At 47.1% G+C, this 17,221-nt stretch overlaps 1 protein-coding gene across 9 annotated transcripts in view; it reads right to left on the reverse strand.

Annotated features, from left to right (window-relative positions):
• Positions 1-16,212, reverse strand: part of DUSP22 (dual specificity phosphatase 22) — a 46,788-nt gene extending 30,576 nt beyond the window's left edge. Inside the window, exons 1-3 of one of the 9 annotated variants that reach the window (XM_075142582.1) lie at positions 15,916-15,991; positions 9,363-9,396; positions 239-321 (exon numbers count right to left, since the gene is read on the reverse strand). In XM_075142582.1, the coding sequence (XP_074998683.1) occupies positions 239-247 (9 nt within the window). In that variant the 5' untranslated portion in view covers positions 248-321; positions 9,363-9,396; positions 15,916-15,991. The other 8 variants (XM_075142577.1, XM_075142583.1, XM_075142580.1 and 5 more) reach the window with 8 other exon arrangements.
• Between the last annotated feature and the right edge of the window lie 1,009 nt (positions 16,213-17,221).

The following is a 17,221-nucleotide window of genomic DNA, read 5'->3' on the forward strand; positions in this document are numbered from 1 at the left end:
TGTGTTATATTGAATGACATCGTAATTGTCTCTTCCTTTGTCAGCTAGATTTCTTGTTGTTATAACGGCAGCAACAACAAAATCTGTGACTGGATCCCAAAACTACAGCTGTCAAACATTTCCACAAGAAAATCAGTCTCAAAACACCAATTGTACAGAACAAGAAATTAACCTCAAGATGACTGTAACAGTCAATGGCAAAGTAAGGATTTACCGTGGAGTCCCCCACACCTCTTACCTCAAGCATAGGGCGGGCACTATCATGGATTGAAAGAATGTGCGTAATGTTATTCTTACTCAATTGCTCTACATCCCGGGCATCTGTGATAAAGGGAAAAAAGGAAGAGAATTTCTTTAATCTCTTGAAATAGCCCACTCTCTTTCCCCTTGTGCATGTTGAAAACCACTTACCATCGGTACATTTCTTTTTGAAGCTTCATAAAGTAAAGCAAAACCCCAAATGCAGCTGTTCTAGAATACCATCATCAGAGCGCGTAACGAGAAGACACATTTCTAACTCCAAAACAAATTATGTACTATATAAAGAACAAGCTTAAGTGACTCAGGAATGTGTTCTTAAGTCAGAAGTTTCATGTATTTTGCATCTGAAATATGTCTGTGTATGCCTATGTGCAGGTGATGGCCATCTGAACAAGCAGTCAGAGCTGTACAAGAAATAGCTTACCTCCTCTCTACCCACAAATCCCCCTTCAGGAGATATATTTTCACTTGGGAGATAGACCTTGTGATATCCAGGTCTGAGAAGTGAAGCCAACCATATCACTTGAAGTGAGGTATTAATGGGCAAGCCAAAACGAGAACTAGATTCTTATTTCCTGCGGACTAGTAGGGAAACGTGCATTTAGACAATACATACCAGAATTTTAAGTCTGAAGAGAGAGAGAGATGATAAAGATATCAAACGTATGAAAAAGCAAAACGCTACAGCAAGGAAGTGCAGTTGTGAAAAGGTGGTTCCTAGACCTGTAACCAAGGGGTTTCAAACATTCAAAACTGGAAAGCAAACTGGGGCGACTGAAAATTTGATGCTAGATATTGTGAAAGCAGTGTTTGTTTCTATGAGAAAGAAGGTAAAATAGATTATCTGTCATCAGTGAGCAACCTTCCCCATCCTAAACCATTAGCATGCCAGAAAATTACCTCAAAGAACCACTAATACAGGTAAAAGTTAGTTTGTGTCCATTTACTTTTGACCTTTTTGCTTGAGAATGGCACAGCACACCATGGCAATTACAGCAGTGGTTTTGTGATGTGAACACCTGCCTTCCAAATCTGCCCGTACAATCTGTTCACATTAGCCTGGTTGCACACAAAAAAAGAGCACTGACCACAAAGGTTTCAAACCGGCTCTCTCTAGGTACAAAAATAACAATAGCATCACCTGTACATTCTTTATGTACGTGCAAGAGTTCAATTAGCATCTCTTGCTTCGTCCTATTCCACTCTACTGTAAAGTTTCAATGCCTCTTCTACATCACAAAGAGGAATTGGACATTCAATTATATTGCCCTATACACAAGATCCACGTGAGCACAATAACAGGCAATTAAATTTAAACCTAATCCAATTATGAAAGCTTCTCTAAGGCTCATAAAATGGAGAGGAGAGTCAAAACTGCATTGATTTCACTTGCTACTGGTCAAGCCCGCATGATCAACACAGATGCCTAATCCTTCAGGAGAGAATTAATACAAACTCCGTCTGAAACAGAATTAAGGTCCAGCTTCACAGAACAATTAAAATTTCCTAAAAATCTCAGAGTGAGCATTTCAAAGAAGAAATGCTCATGTTTGCCAGGAGAGGTCTTCTAATCCACCTGACCTTCAGATTTTTTAACAGTTTATAGGACAATCTTGATTCCTCAGAGAACACCTAAGCAGGCAAGGGTTTGGAAGCCCAGAAGCCATCCTAAGTGTCCCTAAAAATCACTGCTTTCTGTTCTCCAAAGGCTAAGGGCAGATTTCAGAGCCTGCTGGCTGGAACTCACGGTGTTAAAGTATACCTAGCACAACAAGACCCCAATCTCTAATTATCAGTATGACCTACATGGTAAGAAATGGCTTGCCACACAAGGCAAACAGCTTTAAAAGGATATATGATCCAAACTAAATGTTGACTGCTTTGAATCAGTCTGAAAGGCCTAATGGACACAGTACAACTCAAAAGGACTGGAAGATTTTAGTTCTTCAGTTAACCAAGGGCTTAGGCTAAAGGAATTTCAACAAATCAAAACTATACAGTAAGACAGTGAGATTTCAGATATTCCTAGAAACAAGCTGGAAATGGCTATCCTAGACCTACATCCCAGGGTAACCAGGAGGTCCTCAATATATTTAGGAAACAACCATTCAAATCACAAAAGCAGAGGAGAAAAAGCTTCCCAGCCAATGACTGTATTATCTGGATCTAAACTTTAAACAATTTACAAAGGGGAAATTCCCCTGGCACCTGCCATAAGTCTCTACAGATACTACAAACAAAGCTATTTAAACAGCAGTACAAGTGAGATCCTGTCACTCATGGTTTCATACCATAAATTACAAAAAAAATTAAGGGGTTATGTAAACGACCACCAAAAGCCAGAAGAATCACCCTTACCACAGCAATTCTAACTTCTTTACTGTAGCACAGTATTGTACAACCACATGCAGGCTCACATTTTGAAATCACAGCATGAAACACCCCACTTCCAAATTTAAAGATGAAAGAAACCTATCAGAGTCATAGAATCATAGAATCATTAAGGTTGGAAAAGATCTCTAAGATCATTGAGTCCAACCATCAACCCAACACCACCATGCCCACTAAACCATGTTCCCAAGCGCCTCATCTACACGTCTTTTAAATACCTCCAGGGATGGTGACTCAACCACTTCCCTGGGCAGCCTGTTCCAAGGCCTGACCACTCTTTCAGTAAAGAAGTTTCTCCTAATGTTCAATCTAAACCTCCCTTGGCGCAACTTGAGGCCATTTCCTCTTGTCCTATCGCTTGTTACTTGGGAGAAGAGACCAACACCCACCTCGCTACAACCTCCTTTCAGGTAGCTGTAGAGCGCAATGAAGTCTCCCCTCAGCCTCCTCTTCTCCAGACTAAACAGTCCCAGTTGCCTCAGCCGCTCCTCATAAGACTTGTGCTCCAGGCCCTTCACCAGCTTCGTTGCCCTTCTCTGGACACGCTCCAGCACCTCCATGTCCTTCTTGTAGTGAGGGGCCCAAAACTGAACACAGTATCCGAGGTGCGGCCTCACCAGTGACGAGTACAGGGGCACGATCACCTCCCTGCTCCTGCTGGCCACACTATTTCTGATACAGGCCAGGATGCCGTTGGTCTTCTTGGCCACCTGGGCACACTGTCGGCTCATGTTCAGCCGGCTGTCAACCAGCACCCCCAGGTCCTTTTCCTCTGGGCAGCTTTCCAGCCACTCTTCCCCAAGCCTGTAGCGTTGCACAGGGTTGTTGTGGCCCAAGTGCAGGACCCGGCACTTGGCCTTGTTGAACCTCATACAGTTGGCCTCGGTCCATCGATCCAGCCTGTCCAGGTCCCTCTGCAGAGCCTCCCTGCCCTCGAGCAGATCAACACTCCCGCCCAACTTGGTGTCATCTTGGAGTCCATCTTGTGCATCCCTAAAGAGTCCCTCAAACGTGGTATTATTCTTCACAGTAGGTTACCTAATATTCTGTTTCATACAGTAAAACGCTTCTCAGCTGATATGGACTTTTGAGTAACTCTCAAGGAAGCCTTCACGAAACTCTCCCCTCACACAAAAGGACACAATTCACACTGGGGAAGTCTTCCTCTCTCCTTCCCACAACCATATTTAGCTTCTTTTCCCTCAATTTCATTCTGTGACTCCTAGCTTAACCTCTATTCATATGCAGAGTTGCAAACACTTAACAGCAAAGTTATCAAAAGGGGGGCGGGAGCGGGGGTGTCAGAATTTGTTTCCCTGCAGCTCTGGGAAGCCTTACTGTGTGGCTGGGGAGCAAATCACCTACCATATTGTGCTTCCATCCCCCATATGCAAAAGGGAGACAATACTGTTCCAACCACTCCGATTAAGACACATTAATGACTGAAGGACTCCAATACTAGGGTGAAGAAGTCTCAAATTCTCTCTTACTTTAGTATTTTAGTACCTCCATAGAGATGCAAGGTGAGGAACAAAGATTTCTCCCTTTGTAGAGTTAGATGGGAAGAAATAGCTATAGAGTCTTTTCTACCTCTACTGCTAGCAATAAAATACAAAAGCATCCTGCCAGGAACAGAGAAAAAAAAAGCATTACAGTGATATGGGCCTGATCTGCATTTAACTGCAACTCACTTGTGAATTTAGAAGATTAAATGTCTCCACAAAATAAATGCCATTAGTTTAAGTTTATTTTCATTTTGTCACCTTTCCTCCCATTAGCCAGCTATCCCAAACTAAAGACATCCTCCCTTCTTCCTCCTCCAAAGCCCACATTTCTGACTTTGTTGTTAGTCTGAAAAGACAGATGTATAACACAGTAAGCTAGTAAGTATTAAGTTTTCATATAAAATTTTAGGTTATGTATACAAAAACACGGTAAGTGCTTAGAGAAGACAAGTCAGCCCAGTATGTACAACAGTATTAAGTCTCAATCTGCATAGAGACTACAGTTTCATCATTACCAAACTTATTTATTTTTTTAAATAAAGCAACTTTTTGTCTACACTTTATTTTCTGCTTTGGAGAGAATGAGAGATAGACACGTAAAGGAGAACCTCCTGTCCAGTGGTTCAGAGCGCTAAGAGCTATTATTGAGAATGGTTTCCCATCAGGCGAGCTTTGTTCCAGAGTCCAGTGATCCGCACTTACAGAGACACACACACAAACTAAGCATATAAACAAAAACTCCTCATCTCCTCTCCCCACTTCACACTATGTTCTAATACGTATTTTGTCCCAGCCTCTCAAAAGGACCTTTTTCAGGGAGTGAGAAAGGTGAGGAAAAGGGTCCAGTACTCTGTTTAATGAGAGTACCTATAAAACGTCTTCCTTCAAAAGATGAACCTGAAAAAGGGAATGGTGTCTTCACCCTCTCCTGTTTTCAGTACCTAAAATAAAGCCTTAGAAAAAGGAACTTTCCCCCCCAAACTTAAGCAGCTGATAACAGGAATTAATTGGATTTAGAAACACAGCAGAACCACTTGGTGGGCACTGTCTTTTTACACACTTAGTAACGGGAAGGGCAGAAACTTTCCCAAGACTCTCCAGCTCATCCACAGCAACACTGGACTCTTTGGGGGGAATTAAACCTCATATTGTGGCTTTCCCATTCAAATCAAAAAGCCCCCAAATATTCCATTGGAAAAACTTGAATCTTCCAAATATGATTACAAGCAAGGAAGGACACAAGCTCTTTAATATCCAAGGTAGAAAGACTCTTGAGTCTCTGGTGCTTACTACTGCTACACCTTTCGGTTTGGAACCGAACAAGCACCCATTTAGAACCTCCTGTTAGAAGAAATAGTATTTTTTCTATTTGTGCAGAGAAACAGGCTAAAAAGCCCTGTTGTATCAGACTCTTAAGAAATAAAGCACCTATTTTCATTGTGAGTACAGGTGCCTTTCAAGGGACATCAGGTTTCCAGTGCAGAACACAGATGGCCATGCAATCCCACAATAAATTGTCTTTTGAGAGGATTGAATTTCATCTGTAAGGTACAACTGGAACAAACCAAGATTTCCCCCAAATTAGAGGTGGGAAGAAGAGTTAACTTCCTCTTTCTCTTCCCTCATTTTTCTTTCAGCCCCCCACCCTCCTATTTGCAAAGAAATAACTCCTCCTTAACTTTCACTGAAGAAGCCTGAGAGCTCTGTTTCCTTCTGGGCTTTCAGAGCAAACTCAGTCTTGGTATTTTGTATGGACATCTGTGGTTCTTCTTGAATTTTTCTGCCCTCTAGCTGTGCAACCTCAAATACACTCTCTCAGGAACATACCACAATTTTAATGTGCTACTGATGAGCAGAATCATGCTTATAGATCTTACAAGATAACAAGCACTTAAGCACATGCCGAGATCTGTGCTTTTTCAGGAAAGTTTTCCAGAGACGTACTCAAGTCCTGTGGACTTAGAGGGATTTCAGCATGTACTTCAGTGCTTTCCATAATCAGGACTACACATAACTTTCTACCCCAAAGACCCTAAGGTGGTTACAAAAGCCCCTCTCATTCTATGTGCTTAAAAGTTTGCACAGAAGCAGCAGACAAACCAGAAGCAGCAAGCTCAACTCTCATTTCTGCCACAGATTTATTTCACAAGTTTTCCTTGGGCTTCTGTTTATCTCCTAGTCAAATGCAGAAGAGTTTGCACTTCTTATGTCATGGATAGTTTTTTAAGTTGATTAGGCCTAAAAAGACAATAAAAACCCCTATACATAACATAGAAATATTGCTGAATATTGAATAATTCCCCAGTTGGAACAATTGCTGAATGCCTTCTCCAGACAGTGGCCCTCCAGGATTAGTGTTTAATGTCTTTAACATCCTGCTTTCACTCAGCAGGAAGGCACCCATCTGGAACAACTGTGCCTCTTCCCAGTCTGTCAATGTCCCCAGAGGTCCCCCATGCAGCAGGGAGACAGGAGTGTGCATAGAATGGTGTTTTGACCTAGCTACGGAAACCCTGCCTGCCCAGGCTCCCCGAAGAGCCACTGGAGAAAGGAGGGCAGGCTATCCTCCAGAGGGCAGATCAGAGCGATTCAGAGAGATTCCCCTGACTCCCCTTCTGGAGAAGCTCCCTCCTCTCTACCCCTGCACAGAGACCTGCAGGGTGCCACGATGCCTCCGTCCTGTGTCTGGGCGAGATGCACGACGCCGGGGATTCAGCGTTACTCTTCTTACTGACAAGATGCAACTTTATTCAATTCAAGCTATCTGTCTCAAGCTGAAGAAATAGGAGACTGCTCAAAAGTGCATTACAGAAAATAATTTTGTAAACTCATGTCTTTAAAAGTCTAGACATCTAGACATTTCAGCTGCCCAAATCAGGATACTCTAACCAATCCCAACCGTATATGCTGCCGAGTATTTTTCAGTCAATGATCCTCTTTATGGCAGCCTGAAAATTCATTAGTCACTTTTTGAAAAAGTGCCACAAATCAGAACATGCCCCAAGAACATGGTAATCAAACTCCTCCAGAACACTGGTAATTAACCAATAGCCTGTTCCTAAATGGGATGACTTCACTGCACAGAGAGCTCTTTGCAATTGCTCTTAAGTAGTGAAGCAGAGGGGGTGTTGAGGGGCAGGGGGTGCAGAAAAAGATAGAATTTACTTTTGTGTTAGTGAAGTACTGTAACACCAATTTTCTCTCTTCCTCTCCAGATACGGTAGCTAATTTGAGATGATAACAGATACTCATGATGGTAGAACATAATGATTAAATGCAATGTAAGCAAAGGTCATAGCAATAAATAAATGACCATTTTTGTGTTTTTAATCAATTTAAAAAACAGACTCCATAACACAAACACTGAGATTAAAGCCAACCCATCTTTACTCTCTTTTATGGAGGTAGCTGAAGCATTTCAGCCTCTGCTTTTTTTCAGCTAGACTCCCAGAAACACTGCCCACTCACACCACCTTCATGTGCACACCTCTACTTTATGCGTAGAAGTGACCTGACGTGCCATTTAAGGACCATTTGCAAGGCGCACAGCTGAGTGACCAGAGCAGCACGAGCGAGAGGGTCGCAGGCCCTGGCATCGGCAGAGATGCTGACTCACTCTGCAACCTTGGCCAACTCCCCTCAGCTGGTCAAACTGTTCATCAGCTGAAAACAGAACTGCACCAAGAAACAGATGCTCCGGCTGAGTTTCGCTGCCCTGGGCAGACTGTCAAGGGCTTACCAGCAGGGCTGCCACAGCGAAAGCCACTTTCCCTGGGCCCATCCTGCCCACCCTGCCAGAAGCTTGAAACCCAAAGGACTCCACTATCAAACATCCTCCCATCCCGCCCCTCTCCTAAATTACTTGACAGGAAATAAAAAAAAAAAAAAAAAAAGAAAACAAAAAGAGGAAGCAACATGGCTATGACCAAGTTAATTAGTTTTGTCACTGGTACATGCAGTGGTGCATCCAAAGTGTTTTCAAAACTATCCTCTTCCCCTTATTTTCCTTTTTTCCTGCTTGCTTTCTTTTTTCTCCTTTCATTACCTACTTCCACCAGTATAAACTCACCTCCATCCTCTCATTTTCCTCACCGTGGCATAATTAACTCCCTCTCACACACTAGCCATTGTACTTGTGTTTGCAACCCAGTGTGGCAAAAGGCAGCTTTTAACTTCACATGTACCTCCGGGCTGCCTCTCAAGGTGATCGGCTTCACTTCCCAAGGGGCAGCAAGCACTGGACCAGCAACAGGGGTCAGCAGGTCCAGAGGCAGGTAAATTGGGCAAAAACCACTCAACTCACAGGTTTTGGGATGGGGGCAGGGAGGAAGGGTGGGAATGAGGCAGAGAGGAGGTGCAGCACCATCTAAATCCAATGCAGATGTTGTCCAACTTAACAGACCAGCTGTGATATCAGACAGACCAGGAAGGACAGAATATCGCAGTAGCCCCTATGAGTCCTGCTTTGCTGTTGTACCCAAGCATAGGAAATACAGGGTCTACATGTATCAAAACGACTGTACAGGCACAACCGGTTTACTTCTGAGTAGGGACAGTCAGCTGGAACTGATGCTAACAGAGTGCTTTGAGAACAGGTCATTTATTTGGATGCCTACAGAAAGTTTCCTGTGTTTTCTAAATATGGTTCTGTCTTTCTGTACACAAAAAATAAACCTTACGCAAAAAGGAAAAAAAATCCAGAGAATCTTACATCCGCGACACGGACAGCGTGAGTATCAGTGGTCAGACAGCAATCTGCAGACCTATCACTCTCGCAAGCAGTGATAACAGAACTCTTTAGCAGTTGTTATAAATAACCAAAATAATGAAAGCAATGAGCGGGAGGCATACTACGCCTTTACTTATAAGGAGGGCTTGAAATAAGCCTTACAAAGAATCTGCCCGGCTCACAGGCTTGCCTGCCAAGCACAGGAATCGTTTAAGGCAGGCCAATGCTTAGGAATTCCAGCTGAAGCATGCTCTGAGGAGATGGTGTTCATTTTTCTTTTCTTAAAGTACTTGCAGCACAGCGCACGGATGAGAGAGCAAACAAGTTCTTCTTTAAGCGCTACCAGGTGAATCCCGAAATGAAGCAAGATGGGGTTAAAGAAGCTGCAGAGATGTCAGAGAATCCCGTAGGCCTGCGAAACAACACCTTAAGACCCTGCAAAGTAATCCTAGAGATAATGATAAAACTAATCTTACCTTTAAAGTTGCCAATGAACAAGCCAGGCAGAATCTGTGAGAAAGAAATATAGTATCAAATATAGATATCTTGTGGTAAGACAATTTGACAAAGTTCAATTTGCATACAGGATGGAACATACTACTTTAGCAGACTATTGTCTAATGCAATCTAAAAAGCGCTGACAACATTTTGTGCCTCTTTGCAACCTTCTCAAACTACATCGTTCTAGGTACACTGCGCTTTGAGAGCCTTTTGACAGCCGAGGGTTGTTAATCATGTGGACTCTCACATAATGGAGGCTCTCCAAGGATAGCAAAAGTGGTTTACAACTACGAAGTGGGCCTCGCAACACGCCCATCCCCCTGCCCCCCGCAGCAGGATAAGAGTTACCCTCATTTAACTAATGATGAAACTTCATACAGAAAAGGTAATTTGCCTAAAGTTGCTAAGCAAGCTGGACAAAGCACTGCAAAACAACATCCTTCAAGTCTTTTGAAGTGCAAAGCCATGCAAGCCAGGGCTGCAGCACTGTGGGGCTCTTCGACAGAGGAAATCCCTGCATACGACGAGTTGTGTGTTCACATAGAAAGAGGATTGATCAAAGTCCTTGAGTTGCATGTTTCTCTCCCGGATCTACCCACTCACCCCAACACCCCCAGAAGCCTGCAAAGGTCTCAGTTACAGGACTTTCTTTAACGGGGGAGTTTCAAGGTCAGCCCGAGGACCAGCCTGTGCAATCTGAGGACACGTGCACACACACACACAGAGGCAGGTGACACTGCAGTGCTACCCCTCCCACCCTCTCATAACCCTCCCAACTTGGGAACAGCAATAAGGGCACAAAAAACCCCAGGCAAACCAAACAAACATTTTCTGGCCGAGAATTTTGTTCTCTGCCACCTGAAGTCTCTGACCCACGCCCACATCCTTTGAAGAGACCAGAACTGTGGTGGTGAAACCGTACGATCCATTTTTCTTCAGTGCATACAGAGCATACTACCAACACAGATATGTCAGCACTGACTTCCTAAAGCCTTAGCAACACCCAAGTGTCACCACAACAGCAGCAACAGTCTCTCGGGCACAGCTATTTAAAGGGAAAACTCCACCCATTTTGCTCAGTCCGGCAGCCGCGAAGTTCCGAAAGTCATGAAGGACCTTTCATCGGGGATTATCGCCCCAGCCTCCGTTTCACTGCAGCCTTCCTGCTGAAAAGCGACCCAGCTTACCATGCAAAGGTTAGCAGAAGGGCCTGCAAAATAGCTTCTGATCTGCCCTAACTCTAGGGCTTTCATCCGATAAAAACGTCATGCTCACTGTTATTTATCTAGCCTTGCAGAAAACAGAAAGGCTGCAGCACTTCTCACCCTCCCTGCAGCTTTGGTTTGTGCAAACATTCCTCCCTCGCAGCTTTGCTGGGTGCTCTCTCTCTCCCTGCCGTCATACCAGCTCTAACCACGGGGCTCAATTCTGCCGCCAATGTTAAAAGACCGCTTCTCTGGGAGCTTGGCTGTACCCTGAACCGCTTACAAATTAAGGGCTGCTTGACAACACCAGCTAGATGAGAAAATGGTTCTTTAGTGTGGTACAAACAGGCACCTGTAAGTTTTGCACAGATAAGCTCAAACAGCTTTCTCCCCTTTCATTCCCTCTTCATTTGTACAAATTTGACATTCCTACGAAGATAGCAAAAATCAGCAGGGCAGTTTCCAATGCCAGAGTATCAAGTAGAGAAAAGAACCCTTACAACATTCTGCTGTCCCTTTCCGCATGCACAAGACTCATGGTTCCATGGACTGATTCATTATTTTAAGCACACTTGATCACTCTGCTAGAAGTGCAACTCAAAGGCCACCGTCCCAGGCTAAGAATCAGAAGGCGGTAGCTGCTCCAGAGAGTCGAGTACCCAAGGGCCATGGCTAACGGCCAAATTCTGCAAACAAAAAAACATGCTCTAAAGCAAAAGAGAGTTGAGTTATGAATGAATTTCACCAACCAGATCACCCCAGCCAGCTCGCTCAACTTAAGCTTAAAAAATTAAAAAATGAAAAAAGCCTTTCTGATATTTTTAAATAGCTGTCTGGTATTTCCTATCTGCAGCACAAATCTCAAATCACACCACCACTACTGTAGACTATAGCATTTTAGACTCCAGGACATTAGTTCTGCATCAAAAATGTGCTCTCAAGAGAGGATAAAAGCTTAAATTCCAGTCAGAGTCATTAAGGTTAGACATTATAAATTACAGATACCAGCAACGCTGTATGCTAGATAGGAAATTAGGACACCGTGCAAGCAAGGACAGATGTTACCCCTGTTGTCCTAGTCATTCTAGAAGCAAGAAACATTACTATGGGTGAAAGCTACCTGGAAAGAAGTGAATCTTCATGCCGTGCTGACTAATATTTCGGCACTAGACTATGGCTGGGAACTTTCAGCTGTGTCATCTCACACTGCCTTCAGCAACTGCAACTCCAGACTGTGCAAAATGAAGGCCGATGGCTGCTAGGGGCGTGTGAGAGAGAAGGGGTGGGAGTCAGAAGAGTAGATAAATAAGGTGGTTGTTTTTGTGAACTTTTCAACCACTGCTTTATGAATAAAAACTGTAGCCTCTTTATATCATCCGAAACATTGAGAAAATGACCACGGACTAAATAACAGATGTAGAAGAATGCACAACCAAGTGACAAAGACGCCAACGCCTGTCTTCGTTCGTACCTCGCATGAGAACAGCTCACGTTCTCCACTTTGCACAAAGGCAGAGCCCTGCAACAGATGATAGTTACTCCAGTTGCTAATGCTTCTCACCAGTCCTCTCTGAAAATACATCTCTCTGGAAAATGGCTTAAAGGGCTACTTTGCCGCTGCTTCCTACATAGACACATGCGTATAATAAAGCATCTAACTCATTGCCCAACGCTGCTTCTAGATGCTGTAGTACTGATGGGCGCTCCAGAGAAGTTCATGGGACTTTCTGCAGAGACAACCAGGTGCCGTAGAAAGAGCAGACGAGCCCACCTTGTCCAGCGGTACAGGAGAGTGGCATGGGTCAGGGAGAGGGATTCGCCACTGACATGAACTGATGCTGTAACTATCCACACTGATTTACGTTTCTTATTAATCAACTCCTACAACAACAGGGCTTATCTGCCCTTTTTGTAGAGATAACACTCAACTCGCCCCTTCAGAAGAGTCTGCATGAATAATGGGCAGTTAACTGTAACAGGACGAACAAGAACTAAAACCCAGGAAAAACTCTTCACTAAGCATATCCTGTTCACAGATAATCAAATCTAAGTACAACAATCTCTTGTCACCATCTCAGCCGCTAGACTTCAGCTCCTGGAAAACATCTCTGTAATTTTCAACCACAGACTTAAACTTGAACTTTGAATACAAGTCAAAGTTAGACGTCAAGTGGGAAGACAAATCAGGCCACCCAGACAATCTCCTAAGTCAGATCCCATCACTCATCCTGTATTTAAAAGATGTTTAAAAAAAAAAAAAAAAGTAAAGCACTGAAAATTAATAGTAGCTAAGTCAATGCACACTCACTAGCCAATTCTCCTTCTCCGAGCGGAATAAGAAGGGCATTTATGAACCAGTTTAATTTAGTACAAGTCAGGAGGCTTGGGTGGGCTTGAGGAAAAAAAACTAAGCACAGCTAATTTTACAGAGAAAACTAGTAACAAAAGAAAACCCCACCTAAAAAGAATGCCAGGCCTCCCGCCCTTGATCAGCACTAATGGCCACATAAAGTCAGGTGCGATTGCTATTTGCTACGAAATACATCAATATCATGTGACAGAAAAATAGGAGGGGACCATGCCACTGAGAAAGGCTCAGCATCCAAGAGCAGCCACAGCAGCTGTAGCAATCTCTGGAGCTTTTCCTTACCGTACCCATTACAAGTCACCACTAATCCTCTTTCCCTGGCGTCAGTACAAAGAGATTCCCTAAATGAAATAATCCACTATCGAATAAGCTGCTTATTTTCTCCTACCGTCCGCATTTAGCTCTACCACAAAAAACACACTTCAGCTGGAAACTAAGGCAATTTGTATTGACAGACTACACCGAGTCAAGCAAATACCCTCCCAACATTGGCGTTGATGACTCCACGCCTCCCCTTGTCCCTCCGACGTTCGCTGACTCACAAGATCAAAAGGAACAGATGATCCAAGGGCACATTCTGAAGGTGGCAAGTACCAGACCTACACGCAGGACCCCTACAAAAATAAACCCTGATGGCTAGTACCCAACAAGGTTGTAGGCTCCTTAAAGGAGGCAGCTCCTCCCGAAGTGCTGAACATTTCATCCTCTTGGATACAGCCATAAGAAGGGAGGAGAAAAATCAAAGTAGTGCTATGCTCGTCCCAAAAGCTCCAGTTGGTACGTGTCAGGGCAACACTTAACAGAATTAAAATGACCAAATTGCCCGGAGTCACAGATTGCCAATTCCTGCCCACACGGTACCGTACCAAGATGTAATGCAGACAAAGAGTGCTAAGCTTCAAAGTGTTGAGAATTTTTTTTTTTTCTCCCAGATTGCAACTTCAGCATCCCATATCCTGTCCCTCTAAATGTTTTGATAATTTCAAACATTCGCAGAAAAATACTACAAACATACCAGAAGTCTAAAAGAAGTCTGTCCAGCTGTGTTTCTTCCTAACTGGCCACTCTTAGAAGGTACTTCGAAGGAGTGGCTACATATCACAGCATTATCCCCAGACTTTGAAACCAAACATGGAGAGAAGGACCAAGGGAAGTTCTACCTCCTACCCGCTAACGCGGTTGGACTAACCAGCCAGATCTTTCCGCTGCCTAAAGTTTCTATTTCAATGTCTCTGTCCATAGAATGAAAAGGCTTCACTTTCCAGGTGACAGGCTAAGCACTCTGGATATTCACCAATCTGACTTCCAGGGGCAAGGATGTCAGACTTGGACAACTTGCGAGCAGCTATTTCTAGCTCTTCTCCGCTTTGTCGGAGGCCACGCTCACAGTAAAGCTACTCCCAAAGTACTCAAAGCAGGATGTTAGACAGAAGAGATGACTCAACTTCTGTTCCTCATAGTAAGCTATATATAAAAGGCTAGTTACCACCACACTTTCAAACCTGGGTTTAAAACAGAGGTGGAGATACTGAGAAAAATCACAGCTGTCCCTCGATAACCAACCATGACATGCCGGGGAATCGGCGCTTACAGTAAGCCCCCACTGCCAAAAAGCCAACACCCTTTGCAAAACAGATCCATCTTCCTTCCTCGCTGCGATCTCCACTGGGGCCAAGCACTTTCCTGTCCCACTAGCACCGGGGCCAGCCCTCCAGCGACAGCCCGTTATCCACCGGCTGCTCCGCGCCCTCGGAGCTCGCACCGGCCGGCGCGGGCAGATCCCCGCGGGGGCGCGGACCAGCGCCCGCTGTCCTGTTTGAGGGAGGGGGGAGCGAGGGATGGAGAAGTTAACTGATTTGATCCCGCACTCGCTGGCTTCGCCGGGCTGACAGCACAACGCTCCAGGTCCTGCCGCGAGTCAGGGGGGTGCGGGCTCTGCCCCAAGCCGCCCCGCAGCGCACACCCAGCGGGGGACAGAGGCGAGGAGGGAGCCGGCCCCGGCCCGCGGCGGGGAAGGGCCCGGCGCTGCGGCTGACTGAAGCACAGCGCCGGGGGGCACGGCGGCCGTTAGCGACCGTTGGGAGCCGTTGGGGGCGCGGGGCCGCCCCCAGCCCCGCGGGCTCGCTTCGCCCGGGGAGGGGAAGCCCGGGCGGGCATCACCGAAACCAGGGCCCCCCTCCTGCCCGCCCGCCTCCTCCCTGCCTGCGCTGCGGCGGGGAAGGAGGCGCGCCCCGAGGGAGCGGCGCAGCCACGGTCTCCTTCCCTGCCCCCTCGCCTCGGGGCGGGGGACCCCCGAAGTTGAAGGGAAAAGCCTCTCCTGTCCCGGCCTTTGTTCTTTAACCGGGCGCCCGCGGACCGCCCCGGCAGCGCCCGCCGCCCAGGGGCGAGACAAAGGAGGGGGCGCCGCGGCAGCCCGCGGGGAGGGACCGCCACCCCCGGTCACCGCTGCGCCTCGCCCGCGCACATGCACTCACGCGCAGGAACAACGACGAGCGGCGTTACCTTGTTCATCCCATTCCCCATGGCTTAAGCGACCCGCACGCCAGCACCGCGGGAGGAGCCGTCGGCTGCCGGCTAGCGAGCTGCCGGCGGCGGGTCAGCGTGCATGGGACAGTGCTTGCCGGGGGTGACTGGGGACGAGCTAATTGTTAATTAAGGATGGCCGCGGCTTGCCGTTGTTGGGAAGGGTGAGGCGCATCTCCCCCCGCCCTGGCCGGGGCTTTCTCCTGGCGGCTGGAGGCGGGTTTCCGCTCGGCTGCCCGCGGGAGCGGCGAGCCGAGGGGCCGCGCCACCAGGAACTGCCTCCCGCCGCCGCCCCCACGTGCGGTTAAAGCCCCGGCGCGCCGGCCGCGGGCCGCCCTGGGGCTTGTAGTCCGCGCCGCCGCGCCGCCCCGCCGCCACCCGCCCGCCGGAACTACACCTCCCAGCGCCCCCCGCGCCGCCGACCTGCCCCACCTGTAGCGGCCGGCGGCACCCCGCGGGCGCCCGGCGCGGCCCGGCCTCGCCCCATTCCTAAGGGGATGAGTAAGCGCCAGCGGCGGCGGCGGCATCGGGATCGGGATCGGCTCCCGCGGGCGCCGCCCCGCAGAGCCGCGGTGCGGCTCCCCGGCAGGAACCGCCCGCTGCCGGTGCGCCCGGGGAGGGCAGGGCTGGGGGACGCGGCGCTGGAGCGGGCAGGTGCTGCCTGCCTCCTCTGCGGTACCGAAACCGGTTTTGTTTCGACCACAGACGGGCCATGGCAGGCGCAGCGGCCTGCCTGGCAGGTGACACCAGGCCTCGGGCGCCGGAGCTGCCGCCGCAGCCCGCCGCTTGCCAGCCTGTTCCTCTCCGGCGTGCGGTCCCCGGCGCCGGGCCGAGGAGAGGCGCTTGGCCGCCGGCGTGAGGCCCGGGCGGCACGGAGAGCAGGGCCTCGCACAGCGACCTGTGTCCTGTCACAGCATGCTGCCTTGGTCTCCTGATCCCAACCACGCTGCAGGCGCGGAGGGCTGGCGAGTACACAAAGGACATTCATGTCCTTAACTGAGACGAACAGAGAGGAGAAAGCAAATAGCTGGAAGCAAACATCACAGAATCAGACTGACTGAGGTGGAAAGGGACCTCTGGAGGCCATCTGGTCCGAGCCCCTCCTCAGGCAGGGAAGGATGGTCATTGCAGAGTCTTGGCAGGCGTGGCTTCAAAGCCAAGCTTTTGCTCCCTAATGCACAGTTAAACGTGACAGCCATATCCTGCTAGCCACAGGGATGTGTTTTGGGAAGTCTGGTGATTGGGGATTTGGTGGCTAGTGAAGGAAATTTACTCCAAAGAGTTAATATAATAGGGAGTGCAGGCAAGGACACAAGGGATACACACAGTTTAAATATGTGGGGACAGGACATTAATATGTAAGATCTCTCCCGTTAACCAGCCCAATAACACCCCCCAAAAAAGTGAAATCCTTAGTAGCTCAAATGCAAAACAAAGACGAGGGATGCTGCTCTGTGGCCACCTTCAGGTTCCCTATGCATTTATACATGCATCAGAGTGAAATGTGTATAATATTTTATAGAAATACTTAAAATATCCTACTGTGGACAATTGCATCTTTATTCTCAGCAGTTGTTGTTACATAAACAAATACTATACTGAAAAAAAAACCACAAAAATCAACAAAACATAACTACACAGGTATTCGTGTGTCACCTGTGACTCGAAGCTCCGTCAAGTCAAGATGTCATTTATTGGGCAGACTTTGGTAGGACTGGGCAGGTCAGGGGCATCTGCA

This window comes from Calonectris borealis, chromosome 2, assembly GCF_964195595.1.
Source record: "Calonectris borealis chromosome 2, bCalBor7.hap1.2, whole genome shotgun sequence".
Taxonomy (NCBI): Eukaryota; Metazoa; Chordata; class Aves; order Procellariiformes; family Procellariidae; genus Calonectris; species Calonectris borealis.